Raw genomic sequence first — 16518 nt, forward strand, 5'->3', positions numbered from 1 at the left:
GACATCCAAACAACAACAACGGCGGTAAAATATAAAATGTTTGGTTAGGAGATTGGAAAGTAAATTGTAAACATCGTTACAACAGTGTCACCGTAAGCAACATAAAATTGAAAAAACATTAATATTCAGTTTGTGGTCAATCTGGTGCTTGCATTCAATATGGCGGACTGTTTTTCAGGCGGCAGAAGTGTCCATTCTGATTTAATCTATTCTGTGGTGGCGCTACATGACGTCCATTGACTGCGATTGCCGATCAGTATCAGTACACATACCTGTTGCAGGCGTCATCAGTTATCACCGCAATTGCCACTTGCCGAAGTGGTCTTCACGTTAGAAGACTAATCTAAGATTAGTGGCTTAGTGTTGGCTTGCTAGTGTTGTAGTAAGTATTCCGTGATTTAAGTTTTCTTAAGAATTAAGACATTTTTCTCAACATTTAGTGTTATTGCATCCTCTAATATTACTCATTCACTGAATTCATATTTTCCTTCTGTCCGCAGGGTAACCATAACATATTATTATATTAAGTTACATACCAGTGACGTCTGTACATCATCGTCAGCAAACATGATCCGGTCCAACATGTTAAAAGTAATAATCTAGTTGATTTAATAATATTAAAATATATTATATAGCGTTAAAATGACTGTCAAATCATTTGTGGATATAAAAACCCTTCATGTTGAATGTGTTTACTACAATAAGTGGTTGTCGCTAGTAATTTGCCTGACGTACTTACCTGTTTTCATTTCAAATATTACAAACCTAACTACCTAATACAAATTATTGATTTTTTTTTTGTTGATAAAAAATGAATATTTACAATCTGTATTATAGAAAATACAATAAGGCTTGACGGCTTGGGTAAAGTGTCCAATAATTATAACACTACTTTAACTATATATCATATATATTTTTTTTTGTATTATGTAACTATTGAGTAGGTAATCATATTATATAGAATAAAAACTGAGATTGACTTGTTTAGAATTTTGATCAATTATTATTTATTACTATTTTATCAATTCATAAAATATTATTTCCAGCATAAAATACTTAAATAGTTTTTTTTATTAAGTAATTAATTATTGTTAAGAGTCACTTAGTATTTTTTTTTATTTTGCATTTGTTTCAATAAGTATTACTACAATAATTGTTGATGTTTATCATATTTATTATGCACATATCTTATGCTACTTGACATTTACCACTTAATTATAAATTATTTACAGGTTTTAACGGATGTTATTGATTAATATTAAAGGATTTATATTTTCACGATAATATCTAACTTTAATTTGGTTTTTAGAACATGGTCCCTACTACATAGCACTTACTACTAATGATATTATTATAAAATTGAAAACTGAAAAAAGAAAATATTCATATTTCTATAACAATACCTTTATTTTAGGATTCAGCTTACACATTTTTATTATTTCTATATTAATTGTAGGTACATACTATTGTACGAATGAGCTCTATAATACCTATATTTGAATTATGAATACTTAAAACATTAATATCTTTATGTTATTTATCATTAGTGTAGGTAGTAATAAAAATAAATATATAATATTGTTAATTAAGTACCTACCTATAAATCTAAAATTGTTTTAACATTTTTAGGATTAATATAATTACTATATTACATACATGGAAACAAGAAAAAATTATCATACTCATATATTTTTAGAACCTACCTAATTAGCTTATACTTAATAGTATATCACATGTAATCCTTTTTTATCTACAATAATTGTTCGAAATAGGTAGGTACCTATCTTTACAGTTATATTATTTTATCTTATCTAAGAGCAGAGGTTATATATCATTAAAAAACAAGTGAAAGAGGTCAATATTAAAATCTAACAATAATAAATATCATTTAATATTTGATAAATATTTTTTTCAGAAAAATGTATTTCAACAAGCAATTCGGTTTAATGCAACATGCAGTGCCATTCCAAAAGTTCCAATGTACATAGATGGAAAGTTTGTTGAATCAAAAACAAATGATTGGATTGATGTACATAATCCTGCTACAAATGAAGTAATATTATTTACTTTATTAATATAATTATGAATGATTATTAAAAAAATATAATAGTATAGACCCTGTCTGGTTTAAACAAAATTAACTGAAACCCGGGAAACATGTTTTGAGCCGACTACTGATATCATTATGTATTGGATCTTATACTTAAAATAACCATCTACATAGCTTGTTTACAAATTTTAAAAACGAAAAAAATAAATATGCACTTACAATCAAAATTACAATCGGTTTGAAAATTATTGACACATTTTTTTTTGTACTGTTGGTCTGGATTAACAGAATGCCTGGCGATGTCGGGATAAGCGAGCCTTTACTGTATTTCCATCATATTATTTTTTAATCAACTTTCTTAGGTTATTTCTAAAGTACCAAAATGTACACAAAGTGAAATGGAACACGCAGTAGAATCATCCAAAGCAGCTTATAAATTGTGGTCAAAAACTTCTGTGATGAGAAGACAACAAATCATGTTTCGTTATCAGGAAATCATCAAGGCTAATATGGTAAATTTATTTTGATAGTGTTTAGCATCATTTATTAATTTTAAATATTTTTAAATTTAATTTCAGAAAAAATTATCAGAGAATATAACCAAGGAACAAGGGAAAACATTGATTGATGCAGAAGGAGATGTAACTCGTGGACTGCGTAAGATTTACTATGTTTTATAAGCTTTTATTTCATTGTAATACACTAATCGCAAGCATAGAATTATGTCAATTAAATAATTATATTTATGTTTTCTAGAGGTTGTTGAAAATTGTTGCAATTTTACCAGCTCAATCATGGGTGAATCATTACCGTTAGTAGCTACTGATATGGATATACATTCCTATCGTGAGCCTCTTGGAGTGACGGCTGGTATTGCTCCATTCAATTTCCCTGCAATGATACCCTTATGGATGTTTCCTGTTGCTATTTCTTGTGGAAATACATTTGTTATCAAGGTTAATAAGAGTTTGTTAATCTGACATCAGCCAAACAATTATTTTTTTTAAGATTATTGACTGTTAAAAAAAATGTAAATCATTTAGTTTGTTTAGGCAATAAAAAAAAGTTAATAACCCCTAAGTTTTTATTAGTTATATTATTGATTGTAACTAATGGTAACTAAATATAACTAATGGTAATATTTTAAATGAAAAAATATTAAAAATGTTTTTATAATTATTATTAGCCTTCAGAAAGAGTACCTGGCAATTGTATGATGCTTGTTGAAATGTTGTCGGAAGCTGGCTGCCCACCTGGTGTTGTGAACATTATTCATGGCAGTGTAGACACAGTGAATTTCATCTGTGATGCACCCGACATTAAAGCAATTTCATTTGTTGGTGCAAACACTGCGGTAACTAGTAGTTATATAATATATAATAGCCTTTTACATTTGTCAAAGGTTATATTGAGTGCTAATATAGTATTATATATTGTGTATAGGGTGAACATATTTACACTCGAGGTTCTAAAAATGGTAAAAGAGTACAAAGCAATATGGGTGCAAAAAATCATGGTGTAATAATGCCTGATGCAAACAAGACTAGCATGTTAAATTCATTAGTTGGAGCTGCATTTGGAGCAGCTGGACAACGGTGTATGGCATTAAGTACGGCTGTGTTTGTTGGTGATGCCAAGAATTGGCTTCCCGAATTGAAGAGTCGTGCTGAAAATTTAAATGTCAATGCTGGTAAGTAAATTGAAGGAATCTATGTATTAGTTTTTGTTTTAGTTACTATTTATTTATAATTGTTATAAATTCATTATAATTACATTTAAGGTCATGTTCCTAATACTGATGTTGGCCCAGTTATATCGCCAGAAGCAAAAAATAAAATTCACAGTTTAATCCAATCTGGTATTGATGAAGGAGCTAAAATTCTTTTGGACGGAAGAAACATAAGTGTGCCGGGCTATGAAAAAGGAAATTTTGTTGGACCAACTATTCTCACAGACGTGAAGGTAACAACCGATATTGCAATAACATTTATGATGAACTTAATCCATTATCACCCTACTTTTTTGAAAAAGTATTCCTGTGAAGTGGGTGTTCTCTTATAAAAAATTTAGGTTATTTGTTATTTTCTTGGTTAGATTTCTTTTTAACTACTCATGTGTTGGTTTTTTCATTTTTTTTTGTACAATATAGCCACATATGAAATGTTATACAGAAGAAATATTTGGACCGGTGTTGGTGTGCTTGACTGCTGATACGTTGGATGAAGCGTTGAACATAATTAACTCAAATCCATATGGTAATGGTACAGCTATATTTACTACAAATGGAGCAACAGCTAGAAAGTTTACTCACGAAGTCCAATGTGGAAATGTAAGCGTATTGTAATTTTATTCTGGAATTATATCCACATGTAATAATGATATATATATATTTATATTCCATTTAGGTTGGTGTAAATGTTCCTATCCCAGTTCCATTGCCAATGTTTTCATTTACTGGTACACGAGGCTCATTTTTGGGACAAAATCATTTCTATGGCAAACAAGTATGTGTTATTTTTTTTGATTTAAAATTATTCAGGAATGTGATGCATAACATTTTCCTCATATTATGATTTGTGATTTTATTTAAGGGTTACCACTTTTTTACGGAATTGAAAACAGTTACACAACTTTGGAAAGAATCTGATGCCACAGACACCAAAGCGGCCGTTTCTATGCCTGTGATGCGATAATTTTTAACATAAGTCTGATATTTTATAGAGTTTAATATATAATCTTGTTTTTGTTGTTATAATTTTTAATAAAAAAAAAAAATGTAAAGTACAATTTTTTTAAAATATTTTGATGACAGTAATATGATGTCTAAACACACAAATTACCTAACAATACTAATTACCAAGTTTTCTAGTATTATATATTCAGGGTGTATTAAATCGAAAAAAATGACCTTATGGGAATATCTTTCAGGCTTTGTAGAATTGTCGGATTTTGATGACTACTTTTTTATCTGAAAGAAGAAGACTTTCTACAGCCAGCATCGATCTCTGGTTTTGTATTTTATTTCAATGAATTGTATTAAAAAAATTGTAAAAGATGCTTTTTATCTTGTATTTTTTTAGACATATTATAAAGTTTGAGAATAAAACATTGAAAAACAAAGATCGATACCGACTGTAGAACATTTCCCTCTAGCAATTAAAAAAAAAAAATGAAATTTGGTTGATTCTACAAGGCGGTATCGTTATTCCCGCAGAGTATATTTTTCAGAACAGAATGGCATCGGCACCGGGCGCCTTAAATAAATTCATCTTATTGGCTACCGTATTATATTAATAAATAATATTATAAAATATCCTTTGCTGACAAACCATCTCCGCTCAAAATTGTTTTTTGTATACAATGATATTATATCATTGAATTCAAATTTGTTAACATCATCCATAACAAGGACCCACTTGTGACCTACTGTTCAGCAGAGTGACATCCACTTAACCACTTTTTTATTAATTCAACTGTTATTATTGAATATAGGTACCTATATTAAAGTACATACTACTTGTTATATGTTTACCTATACTGACTGAACCAAAATTTTTTTAAAACTATTTATTTTTAAACAATAAATAATAAATGTTCCAAGTCACCTCATTTGCAGGTTAAAGTCACCTGAACTGAAGGTATTATAGGTATACCTAAAGCCTCTTAGCCCCCTCCCCCGGATCCACATCAGTTGGTAATGGTAATTAACAGTGGTGGCGCCAGGTATTTTTTATTATGGGGGGGAGGTGATACAAGGGCAAATTTTTTTCTGGTGGGGCATTTATGTATTGCTATTTGATTACCCACTAATTTGCTTATATCATATACTCAGAAAGTATTGCTAAAAATGTTTTGGGTATAATATACTATATTTCTAAATAATCAAAAAAAAAAAAATTAAATAATTACTTAATTAATAAAATGTCATTATTTACTTACATATTTTTAACATAATGGAATCCAAAATACGTATAAGGTATAACCTAAAGTACTTATAATTTGTTTTATATAACAAATACAGTCACCGAGAGGGATTTTTAAGTGTCTAAATCGCAATTAATTGGTATTACCTATTAAAATAAAAATCAATAAATGCATTATTTATTTTATTTAATTATTATGATTATATCTAAATATCAACATACCATTAGGCATTATTTATTACTTATTAGTATTAAATGAATATAAATAATTACAAATTATTAGGATAGTATTTAATAAAATGCTCAAAACAAAATGCATTTTCAGATTAGATTAAAAATTATTTAATGTTCTACATTAAATTATAGGGGGGGGGGGGGCAAAGAAGGGGCAAAATCAAATGTTGGAGTGGCACTTGCCCCAAGTGTAGCGTCGCCCCTGGTAATTAATTATAAGTCACTAGTTACAGACTGTGTTGAATAAAATTTATTATACATAATAAATTATAGGTAATCCATAAGTTTAATTTGGGATCATTTTTCACGCTCTTCTGCGTCGTAAAATAAGCTTATACGATTCCACGGGGACTCGTGAAATACAAATACGGCGCGTCGCATTCCGTATTGTTTTAAACATTTAAAGAGATTTAATCTTATAAGTTATAAAAACGTCTGTTTAAGGGTTTGCAAAATTATTACGATAATTTTGCGTTTTTATTGAGCTACCTAATCGTTTTTTAATGTCTCGGTAAAATTTATATCATTATAACTTACAATATAATATTATGTCTGTAGGTAGGTAGGTACATAATATATTTATACGTAATATAGTAATATACTTATACCTACATTATAAAAATTATATTTTCCAGACCGCGTAGTTGTTGAAATAATTGGGATAGTGCCAATGTTGATGAGAAATTCAAATGTATTTCGGTGTCTGGCATTGCCCACGCGTAAAATGAGTTCTTGGCTGTTTTTCGCTTATTGAGCAAGTTCGGCAAATTTTGAATGTAAGATATTTACTACTATGACTATAGCCGTATACAGCAATAATAATATTATGTAAATATTATGTCTCGTTCAATGTCCTCATTGGCCAATGCAGTCTGATGTGTTCTGTAGGCATTTATCTGCACTCCCTGTGCGGGCCGACACAGTATTTATTTATGTTTGAGGTTCGTGGTGTATCGTTTTGTTTTATGTACCTACACGTATAACGGAATTGGAAAGTCTTTTTGTCGCTTCTAGACAAACGGTACCTGTCCGCATGTTACTGCTCTTACCCCGTATACACAACGGACACAAATTTAATGTATATCTACACCGGAAGTCGGGAAATACAACAATGGATACCTATACCTATAGGCGCAAATTGTTTAAATTTTTTGGGGGGACTATTGCTTAGTACCACGCAGAATATAAAAATTAGCACTAATTACTAATGACCGACATTTGGGGGGACAAATAAATATATAAGCGGGTTGTGACTTGTGGGTAACGTATATACGTGCGATGTATACGCCCGCACTGCTATAAACTCTATATAGGAACTACTCGAAGGAGTGAAGTATATTATTTACCTTTGTTTTCTTATTTGCGATATCCCCCACGACATAAGTGGTATTTAATATAGGCATTATATAAATATTAAACAGCTCGCTCCAACCCCTCGACCGATTTCGATGAGTTATTACTTTTTCTTTATTTTTATCGCGTGAGTAGGCACTTGCATTAATTTATCGGTAGAAGTTTCATAATTTTTAGTATAATAGGTACTGTATATTTTGATGACGTTAATGAGATTTGAGTGGGATAAGTATTAATCGCATATTATATATATGAATGCATAATAATAATATATATTTGAAAACATAAAATATAATAAATATTATAATACTATAGGAAGTTGGGACTGTTTCTCAAATTGTATGTTTGGTAAGACATTTAATGGTGAATAATATAAAAAGTTTCTGATTACGCCATCAACTGCACGTTTTCGACTAATGCCTGTAATAATCGAAAAACTTTATACGAAACATTACTTTACACTTCATGGGATAGGTACTTCGCGTTTCTTATATGACAAATTTCCAAAGCGAATTTAAATGTATTGATTTTTTTACTGTTAACGCCCAGCCAATGTTGGAAAAGTGTTTTGAGCTATAAACGATGGAAACTATATCGCGCTAGTAAGTATACCTACAGTGGCGCCGATCTATATTTCATGTTATTGGGAAAAAATTCTAGTGTTAGACCCATCACCTACTTAAAAAAAATGGTTAGCTCCTCTCGAATAATGCATTATAATCACGATATACTGCCTTTAAATATTAAATACCACTAATGACCGATCACTTATTATCATCCACCCACCCACCCACCTGACCGACCCATAAATAGTTCTGGGGAATTTTCCCCAGTTGATACTCGTGTTCGGCGCCACTGCAGGCGCGGACTGGCTGGGATGCTGGGATGCTACAACATACCTTGTCCTAAAATATATTTGCCTAATATATCATTTATTATATATTTGAAAACTCTAGACACCTAATGAACAGCAGATCGTTACCAACTTACAATTATTAGTGATCTATAATATGTATTGTAGGTACAATTTTTATTGAAAGATTGTTGTAACTTCTGAACTTATTTATGTTTTTAACATACCTACGTATATTCAATATTTAATATTTTTTAAAACAAAATAAAATATATTAATGTTATATAAACAATCTACATGTTATAAATTAGCCCCAAAAATGTTTGTTATTTGCCCTTTAAATTGTGTTAGCGTCCCGTGCCCTTTTTACCAGACAGACCACATCTGCGCCACTGTACTCCTATATATACGAGTATTTATTCATGCATGCTTATTGTTTTATGTATTCCCAACCCACTTGCTGTAATCCTATCTATATGACAATATAATATCGAAAGAAGTTTAAAAAATACATTAATTGTGCCGCCACATTTATCTTATAAAGAAAAAACAATATTAAAAAATATAATTATTTTATCGACTAAGTAAAAAAGTTTATTTGAATCATTCATATTATTGTTCTCGAAGTCCAACGCGACTCGTATACCTACCTATAAACCGAAATTATCGTTTTAATAAAACTTATAGGTATGATCACATGCGAACATTGTGAACATTATTTATATTATTACTAGGACTGGGATTTTAATGCCCTAAAAATTCTGAATACCTAATGTGCTAAAAAAATTCACTAAATTATTTTGATATAAATGATAACACAAATTTGGTATAGGTACATGATAATATAAATTCTAAAGGATTTAAAAAAAAAGTTGTACCTACGGACAAAACTGATCATTTTAGACTTCTTTAATCTCAAAAAACAATAATTTTCATTCTTTATTCATTTATTTTATAGGCTTAGATTATATATATTTTATTTGCCTCTACATAGTTATAGTTTGTTAAAACTTAAATTTATATACACTATAGTCTTTTTTAATTGTCTGTTAATTACAGAGTTTTGGGTCCCAATACTGTCCATGTACTATGACATATTTGCTTTTATTTTCACTTACGGAAAACAATAAACACAAACGAACTTTTATACATTTTTACAGTACCTAAGCACTGAAATGTGCAAAAAATAAGATGTGTGTACTGTGTATGATAATAGTATTGGTATTATGTTTATATTTCATACAATTGTGTTTTGTAATCATTTTATGTAGGTACACGTTATTATAACCGAATGAATAATGAACAAAAACTTCTTTCTAAATGAACCATATGTCACACACATTACTGTTTTTTTTTAAGTATCTAACACTTTATAATATTATGTATAGGGTGAGATTTTTTCAGCATACCAGACATTTATAAAAACAATATTTGGTTATTTTATCAATAATCATTAAATATAATATCATACAGATACAATACGTGATAGGTAGTTAGTAACAAGTTAAATGTGTATATAATTTAATGAAGCATTTTATGTTTGCAGTTTAAATATTTTTGTTTTATTAATTTCCAATCATAATAAATTTAACGTCGAAAATATATATTATAAAAATATATGTAAAAGAAATCACTTATTAACACGATATACACGATACAAATATCTTAAGTCAGTATAATACAAGTACATGGCAAGTGGCATACTCTGTGGTGTTGAACGGGTATGGTAAACTACGCCTATGCCCAACATTTCATTTCAAATGTTATTATTCTTAAATTATACTCAACTACAAAGCTAACAAATATATTTTGTATGATTGTGTATTTGTTTCATAAATATTATATACAACTAATATAAAAATTAATATTATTAATTGTATTTTTCATTGCGCACACTTGATAATTTTCCAGAAACGTTAAAGAGGATTTCTACTGTTTATATCTATACGTCATATTAAAAAGTCGATTATCTTACAAGATATTTATATTAATTGCAAATTGTTTGATTCAATTTTTGATTTTCGCTCTATTTCGATTTTACTTTCAACCGTTTTTTTTTTATCAAAATATGTTATAGTCGTACGTAACACTTTTACCTATCATCGTTTATATTCTCTTAATTTATTTTTTACACTGAAGTGTTACTGAAGTTTACATTTTATGATTTTTCGCTAAAATAAAAACAAAAACCGTATCCTATATAGAATGCTAATATATATGCTAATTTTTTACTACAGAAAATTACTTCTCATTTACATCACAGTGTGTCAGTGTGTTTATGTGTATGTGTGTGCGTGTGTATCTGGGTGTGACAAACATCGCCACCACTGCGATTCGAGTAGCCAAAAGGATTTGGCACATTTGGGACCAATATCAGTCACACGAAACCGATTCGACACTAGCCCAAAAATATTACATAGCACAGTCGAAAATCAAAAAGATGACTATTGCCTGTAAACTGTGGTTATTGGCCGTGGTGTGTGTAGCGTTCTTATACCAGGATGGTCCCCAAGGAAACGGCGTGTTATGCGTAAAAAAAGCCGCCCCTTCAGATGAAGATAATTCGCCCGAAGCTGGATCGTCTGATGAATATAGCGCTGATGATGATTCCGACAACGCAAGTGGTGGTGATTCCAGTGGTGGGGGTGATTCAGATGGCGATAGTGTGGGAACCAACAATGAAGATTCCACTGTTACAGATGATGATAATGGCGACTATGAAGAACATTCGAAACATAAAACTAATAAAAAATCTGGTAAAGGCAAGAATCACCACCGTGACCACGATGAAGATGATGGCGATGACGACGATGGAAAAGACAACGATGACGGAGAAGATGGAGAAGAGGAAAAAAATGAAGATGATGAAGAATGTGAAAAATATGAAGATCATGCTGGTTCCGACGAAGATGATGATAAAGAGCACCACAAGGATATCAAAAATAAGATAAATAATGACGATGAAATCGGGGAAATGCAAATATTTACGACGACCACCATCATAGGAAAACCAAAGGATATCCTAAAATTCCTCGACGCAGGTATTTTATTTGATTTACGTTAGTTGATAGTTTAATCAATTATTGTATTTAAGTAACTAGTAAGTACTCTTTTGTTTTTGTACCCAATCTAAATATTTCATAAATCAAGTTTTTTATACCCATTGGGATTGAGGAATATTATTTCACATTATTGAACGAATATACTTATAATAACTTATTTCATAGTATAATCAAATCAATCTCAAATAATTTTGTTTCTATGAAAAATATGTACATATTAATATAGTTAAAATTAGAAGAACTAGTAAAACTAATTGAGTGCGATAGAGAAATAATGAAATACTATTATATATTTATATAACTAAACGCGAATATTATTGTATAAACTGAATAATTAACAATTTTCATTAATTTCTGGTAAGAATTTATTCGAAGTAAAACGTCGTACGAATGTATACGATTCCATTATAAAACTATTATTTAGGCAAATAAACAACGAGTTTGTTCGTTGAGATACATTTTATATTTGTTGCTTGTACTATTTTAATGTTTGTTTTAGGTGTGAAGCCATATAAACCAGCTGCTTTGAATTTAAAACAAAAATCAAATGCTAAACTTTTAAAAAAAATTGAAAACATCACTAAAAGTAATAAATCAAGCAAGGGCAAAAAAGATCCAAATGAAGATTTGACGAACTACATGAGTAAAATTATTAAGGAGAGTTCAAAAAAAAAAAAAACTAAACAATCAGATTCAAATAAGGTAAGAATTTTAAATTATCATTTATGAGTCGTGAAATTTCTGATTTGAATTAACAATATTAGGTTTCCTCTCTTCGATATTTATTATATTTTAACTGGTGTGTGTAAGCATTAATATTATAACTTAAAAAAAAAAATTATCTTAGACCTGTGTGGCTATGTCGAGGATTTCGTTTAGACAATTATATAGTTAGCATGTTGACACATATAGTTTGGTATGGTTTTGAATGTATTTAAAATATATACTGTCGTAAACACTTTAACAAATAAATCAGTGATTTCAACCTATAATTTATAACGATATAATACATATATCATACATACATTATACATAATATATCGCTGTTAATTCAAAGTTGGGTGGTTAGGTATTGAAAATAATTATTTGAGGTAAGTGAAGTCAGGTGAACCCAAGATTGTTTAGTTGGAAGTTAATAGTTAACAAATAATACTTTTTAAGCTTATTTATAGTAGTCAATATGGAAAATAATATTAAATTAACTTAGTTAAAAAAAAAGAGAGAAATATGTAACAGTTCTGCTGTAGGTACCTACAGTATATGTCAAGAGTACCTTGTCATTGTGTGAGTCACTGTAATGTATGAGTTGAATTTTAATTCAATGAGAAATCTTTGTATATGAAAAATGATTTTGATCGAAGGCAGACAGCCTATATTACTCAGTATATTTTATGATTTAGAGTATATTATGTTAGGTAATTCATTTGAAGGTCGCTATCATTTATAGTATTTCGAATTCGAAATATTGGTACCTAATGCAGATATTATAGTGGATTTTTTTTTTAATTTAATATATGTCCAATAGGCTCCATTTTACCGTGATCTAAAAAAAATTAATTCAAAAAACCCTTAAAAAAAAACGATTTTAAAGATTTTTTGAAATTTTTAATGTAGACCATAGTAAAAAGAAGGCATTGTCATCAATTAGGTAAATTAAAAATAACTGTACAGCAACATGTGCTTTATATTTCGAACTAGTGCTTACTACTGACTCTATTGTATATAATATTATAATATATTTATTTTATATTGCTATTAGAGTATTTTATTTTACTGTTAGTACGGTTTGTTGAATTATTTCTTGCCAAAACATTGTATTTATTATATTATTAATATTTAGTTATTATAATAGTATATTATTGTATATATATTGTTGTTATTACAATTTGAGTCAACACCAATTTACCGTAAAACCCTGTGAATATGTTACACTTTCAAAAGCCTCAGGTAGCCAAAAAACTGAACATTTTATACATCTTTATTTAAAATTTATAATATAAAATAATAGGTAGTATCACTAATTAAACATAACTATAAAAAAAAACTATAGTCAAATTGAAAATTAATAAAAATTATATTTTTAACTAGTCAAAATCCCTCTTTTGGTTGCTTTAACCTGGTATTTTTTGAGTTTGTCAATATTTTTCTATATATTATTCCAAAACAACACATTTGTTTGGTTCATACTGAATATTAGTATTAAATTTTAATTTAATGGTTTTTTTTTACAGATATTAATTACTCTTGTGAAGGATGTTTTGTTGAAATTATTGAAAGATATGTAGTTTGAAGCCAATGACAAGTCTATTAGTGTACTTGACCACCGAAATGTGTTGGAAATCGAATTTGTGTACACGACTCCATCAGTACATACAGCTGTAATTAAAAATAATTAAATCTGTGAAAATGTTTAAATGTATCGTTAAGAACAATATGTTTATTTTCAAGAATCCAAGATTATTGTGTTTACAGTTCTCCCATTAACATAAGTACCTACATTAACATTTAAATATGCTTTATTGCATTAAAGTTTTATTTCCATAATTTATATACTGCGTGCATAATAATAAAATATATTATACTCTATGGCTGTAGTGTATGGAGAATATGTTATAATTTACAAGAGTTATGTGGTTTTATACTATGAATACTCATAAAACGATATTATTATTGAGTTTAACATTTGATATCATAATTGTTTTGTAAGAAAATAATACTGATGTATAAATTTTACACTACATACGTTATTGGTCAACCGTAAATGGTAAATATTAGAGCAAATCATAAACATGTTTTCGTGGCCTTTGATTATTTTTGAAAAAAATTAAAGTCGTTCATGCTCATTCGTCGCAATAACATCGCATATTTTTCAAGGTTGGTATAGCTTACTAAAATGACTAAAGGGCCGTTTTTCAAAACTTGCCAAATAATTTATTGCGACGCACTGCCAAATTTTATATTTCTTAAATTACATTTTAATATGATACGAACTTTCTAATAGGAATATAAGACTATAATTTTACCAATCTATATCCATTGGTGTATTATTTTTTTTATTAGATAATCCGTTTTACGTAACAATAAAACGAATACATATTTACTTCTACAATCGTTTTACAAACTATCTTTCATCCGTCGGTATATAACAATCCATTGACCCACTGTTAATTTATCAGATGCCAAATTAAATTCAGGTACCTATAGGTAGACAGGTAGTAGTAGGGCCTAGAATACATCTGATTTCAGGGGACACAATTTCAGGAAACAACCTGTGGGGGTTGTAACATCCAAAATCCCCCTCTTTTATATACCACTTACCTACACATTAATATTTGACACACATTTGTCATTCAGAGGACACACTTTGATTTTCAAGAGACACAGTATTTTAGCCCTAGGAGCCAGGGTTGTAGTAAAAATAAAAATAAGCGGGTAAGTGGATGTCGCTCTGCTGTATAGTAGGTTACAAGTGGGTCAATGTATAATGGATTGTATTAAACTTGAATTCAATGATATAATACCATTGTATCTATAAGAAAAACGATTCTGAGCGGAGACGGTTTATCAGCATGGATTTTTTAAATTTTTATTATTTATTATAGCCTTTAAATTGAATTAATATTATAATATTATAATTTTTTATTCGTTGCTACGGTGATGTACAAATCGTCAGAAATTAAAATCCCATTTTAAGCGGTTTTTTGTAATTTGTCAGTAGTTTTTCCCGTAGCATTAAATAACTATTGAGAAAATCGAAAATTTACCTCCTTCCGGTAGAAATTTTGTATACAGGATATAAAAAAAATGAAAAATAAACACCATTGTAAAACCACTAGCTTTCTCGCTCCACTCAGAATCTTAAATAATACACTAATATAAATTGTTTTCGCTTTAATAGTAATCTCTTTCATACATAATACACAAATAACAACAGTATAAAATAACATGTTTTTTCATGTACAATAGGGTTAAAAATTAGAAACAAATCAGTCGTACATTTAATCACGTACGTTAAATAGACTTAATTTCATGCAATAATCATCTGTTTTGAAAAAAATTAAATAAAACAATATAAAATACAATTTAAGAATGAGCCAAGTTAGTTATTTTAGCATTTTATTTCGCTAAATTGCATTATTAATCAATACGTATAGTATTGTAATTACTCTGCATCAATAAAAAATTGCTCATTTTATAGTTCAATCTTAACAAAACTAAATTATTAAGTGAACAAAGTCATCCAAGTGGAAAATGTATGGTCTAAAAACTTGATAAACATAATATTTGCATTGTCTGAGGGACAACAATGATTTCCTATATAACCTATTCAACGTTTTTCATTCTATTTATTTGGTCTAAAACATCTAGAATTTAAAACTTAACAATAAATTATAATAAATATAATATTTAACACTTAGGTGTGTAATTTTTGCTAAACATGTCAAAAGATTCTAAAAAAAAAAAAAATGTATTTGCGTGAAAAAGTTCCTTGACCAAAATTGGCCCCGCATCAAGTACCTACTATAATACATCCATGGAATCTTTGGTCAGCTTTTCACACGCAATTAACCAGAATAAAAACGTTGGTAAATAATGTACGATTTATTATAATATTGTTATAATATAATATGAACTTATTAAATAATAATAATATTGTCTTATTATAATATTATAGATTCATAAAATGTTGGAAATATTGAGTTTAGACGCATAAACATTGCTCAATAATATTGTACGGTATACAATAATTTTCAATATTACGCGTGGTTCGTATTATATCGATTTGTAGAAAATAAAGTATAATATTATCGCCCAGGGTCGGCCTCAAAGGAACTTTCAACACATCTATCCACGCAGAATACATTGTCGCATGTATAATAATAATTAATAGTATTATAATAACAATAAAACATCTATAAAATGAATAAATAGAATATTTGTAAACCTTTACCGTAAAAGTATCGTTACATTATAATATGTATATTATTTTAAAAATGGAAAGTGAAAAATTGGCCAAAGGACGATTTATTAAACGTATAGTGG

General features: G+C 28.8%; 2 protein-coding genes across 2 annotated transcripts; both read left to right on the forward strand.

Moving 5' to 3' along the window:
* The first annotated feature begins 224 nt into the window (after window positions 1–224).
* LOC132941717 (probable methylmalonate-semialdehyde dehydrogenase [acylating], mitochondrial) lies at window positions 225–4837 on the forward strand. The gene is made up of 12 exons (XM_061009867.1): window positions 225–382; window positions 501–591; window positions 1916–2053; window positions 2413–2562; window positions 2629–2707; window positions 2807–3006; window positions 3237–3404; window positions 3494–3740; window positions 3831–4012; window positions 4200–4379; window positions 4456–4554; window positions 4642–4837. The coding sequence occupies exons 2-12, from the start codon at window positions 568–570 to the stop codon at window positions 4741–4743; spliced, it is 1569 nt and encodes a 522-aa protein (XP_060865850.1). The 5' UTR covers window positions 225–382; window positions 501–567; the 3' UTR covers window positions 4744–4837.
* A 5872-nt stretch (window positions 4838–10709) lies between these two features.
* On the forward strand, window positions 10710–14061 carry LOC132942061 (serine-aspartate repeat-containing protein C). Its single transcript, XM_061010357.1, has 3 exons — window positions 10710–11454; window positions 11975–12177; window positions 13707–14061. The coding sequence occupies exons 1-3, from the start codon at window positions 10854–10856 to the stop codon at window positions 13758–13760; spliced, it is 858 nt and encodes a 285-aa protein (XP_060866340.1). The 5' UTR covers window positions 10710–10853; the 3' UTR covers window positions 13761–14061.
* Window positions 14062–16518: the final 2457 nt, after the last annotated feature.

This window comes from Metopolophium dirhodum, chromosome 3 (genome assembly GCF_019925205.1).
Source record: "Metopolophium dirhodum isolate CAU chromosome 3, ASM1992520v1, whole genome shotgun sequence".
Classification (NCBI taxonomy): Eukaryota; Metazoa; Arthropoda; class Insecta; order Hemiptera; family Aphididae; genus Metopolophium; species Metopolophium dirhodum.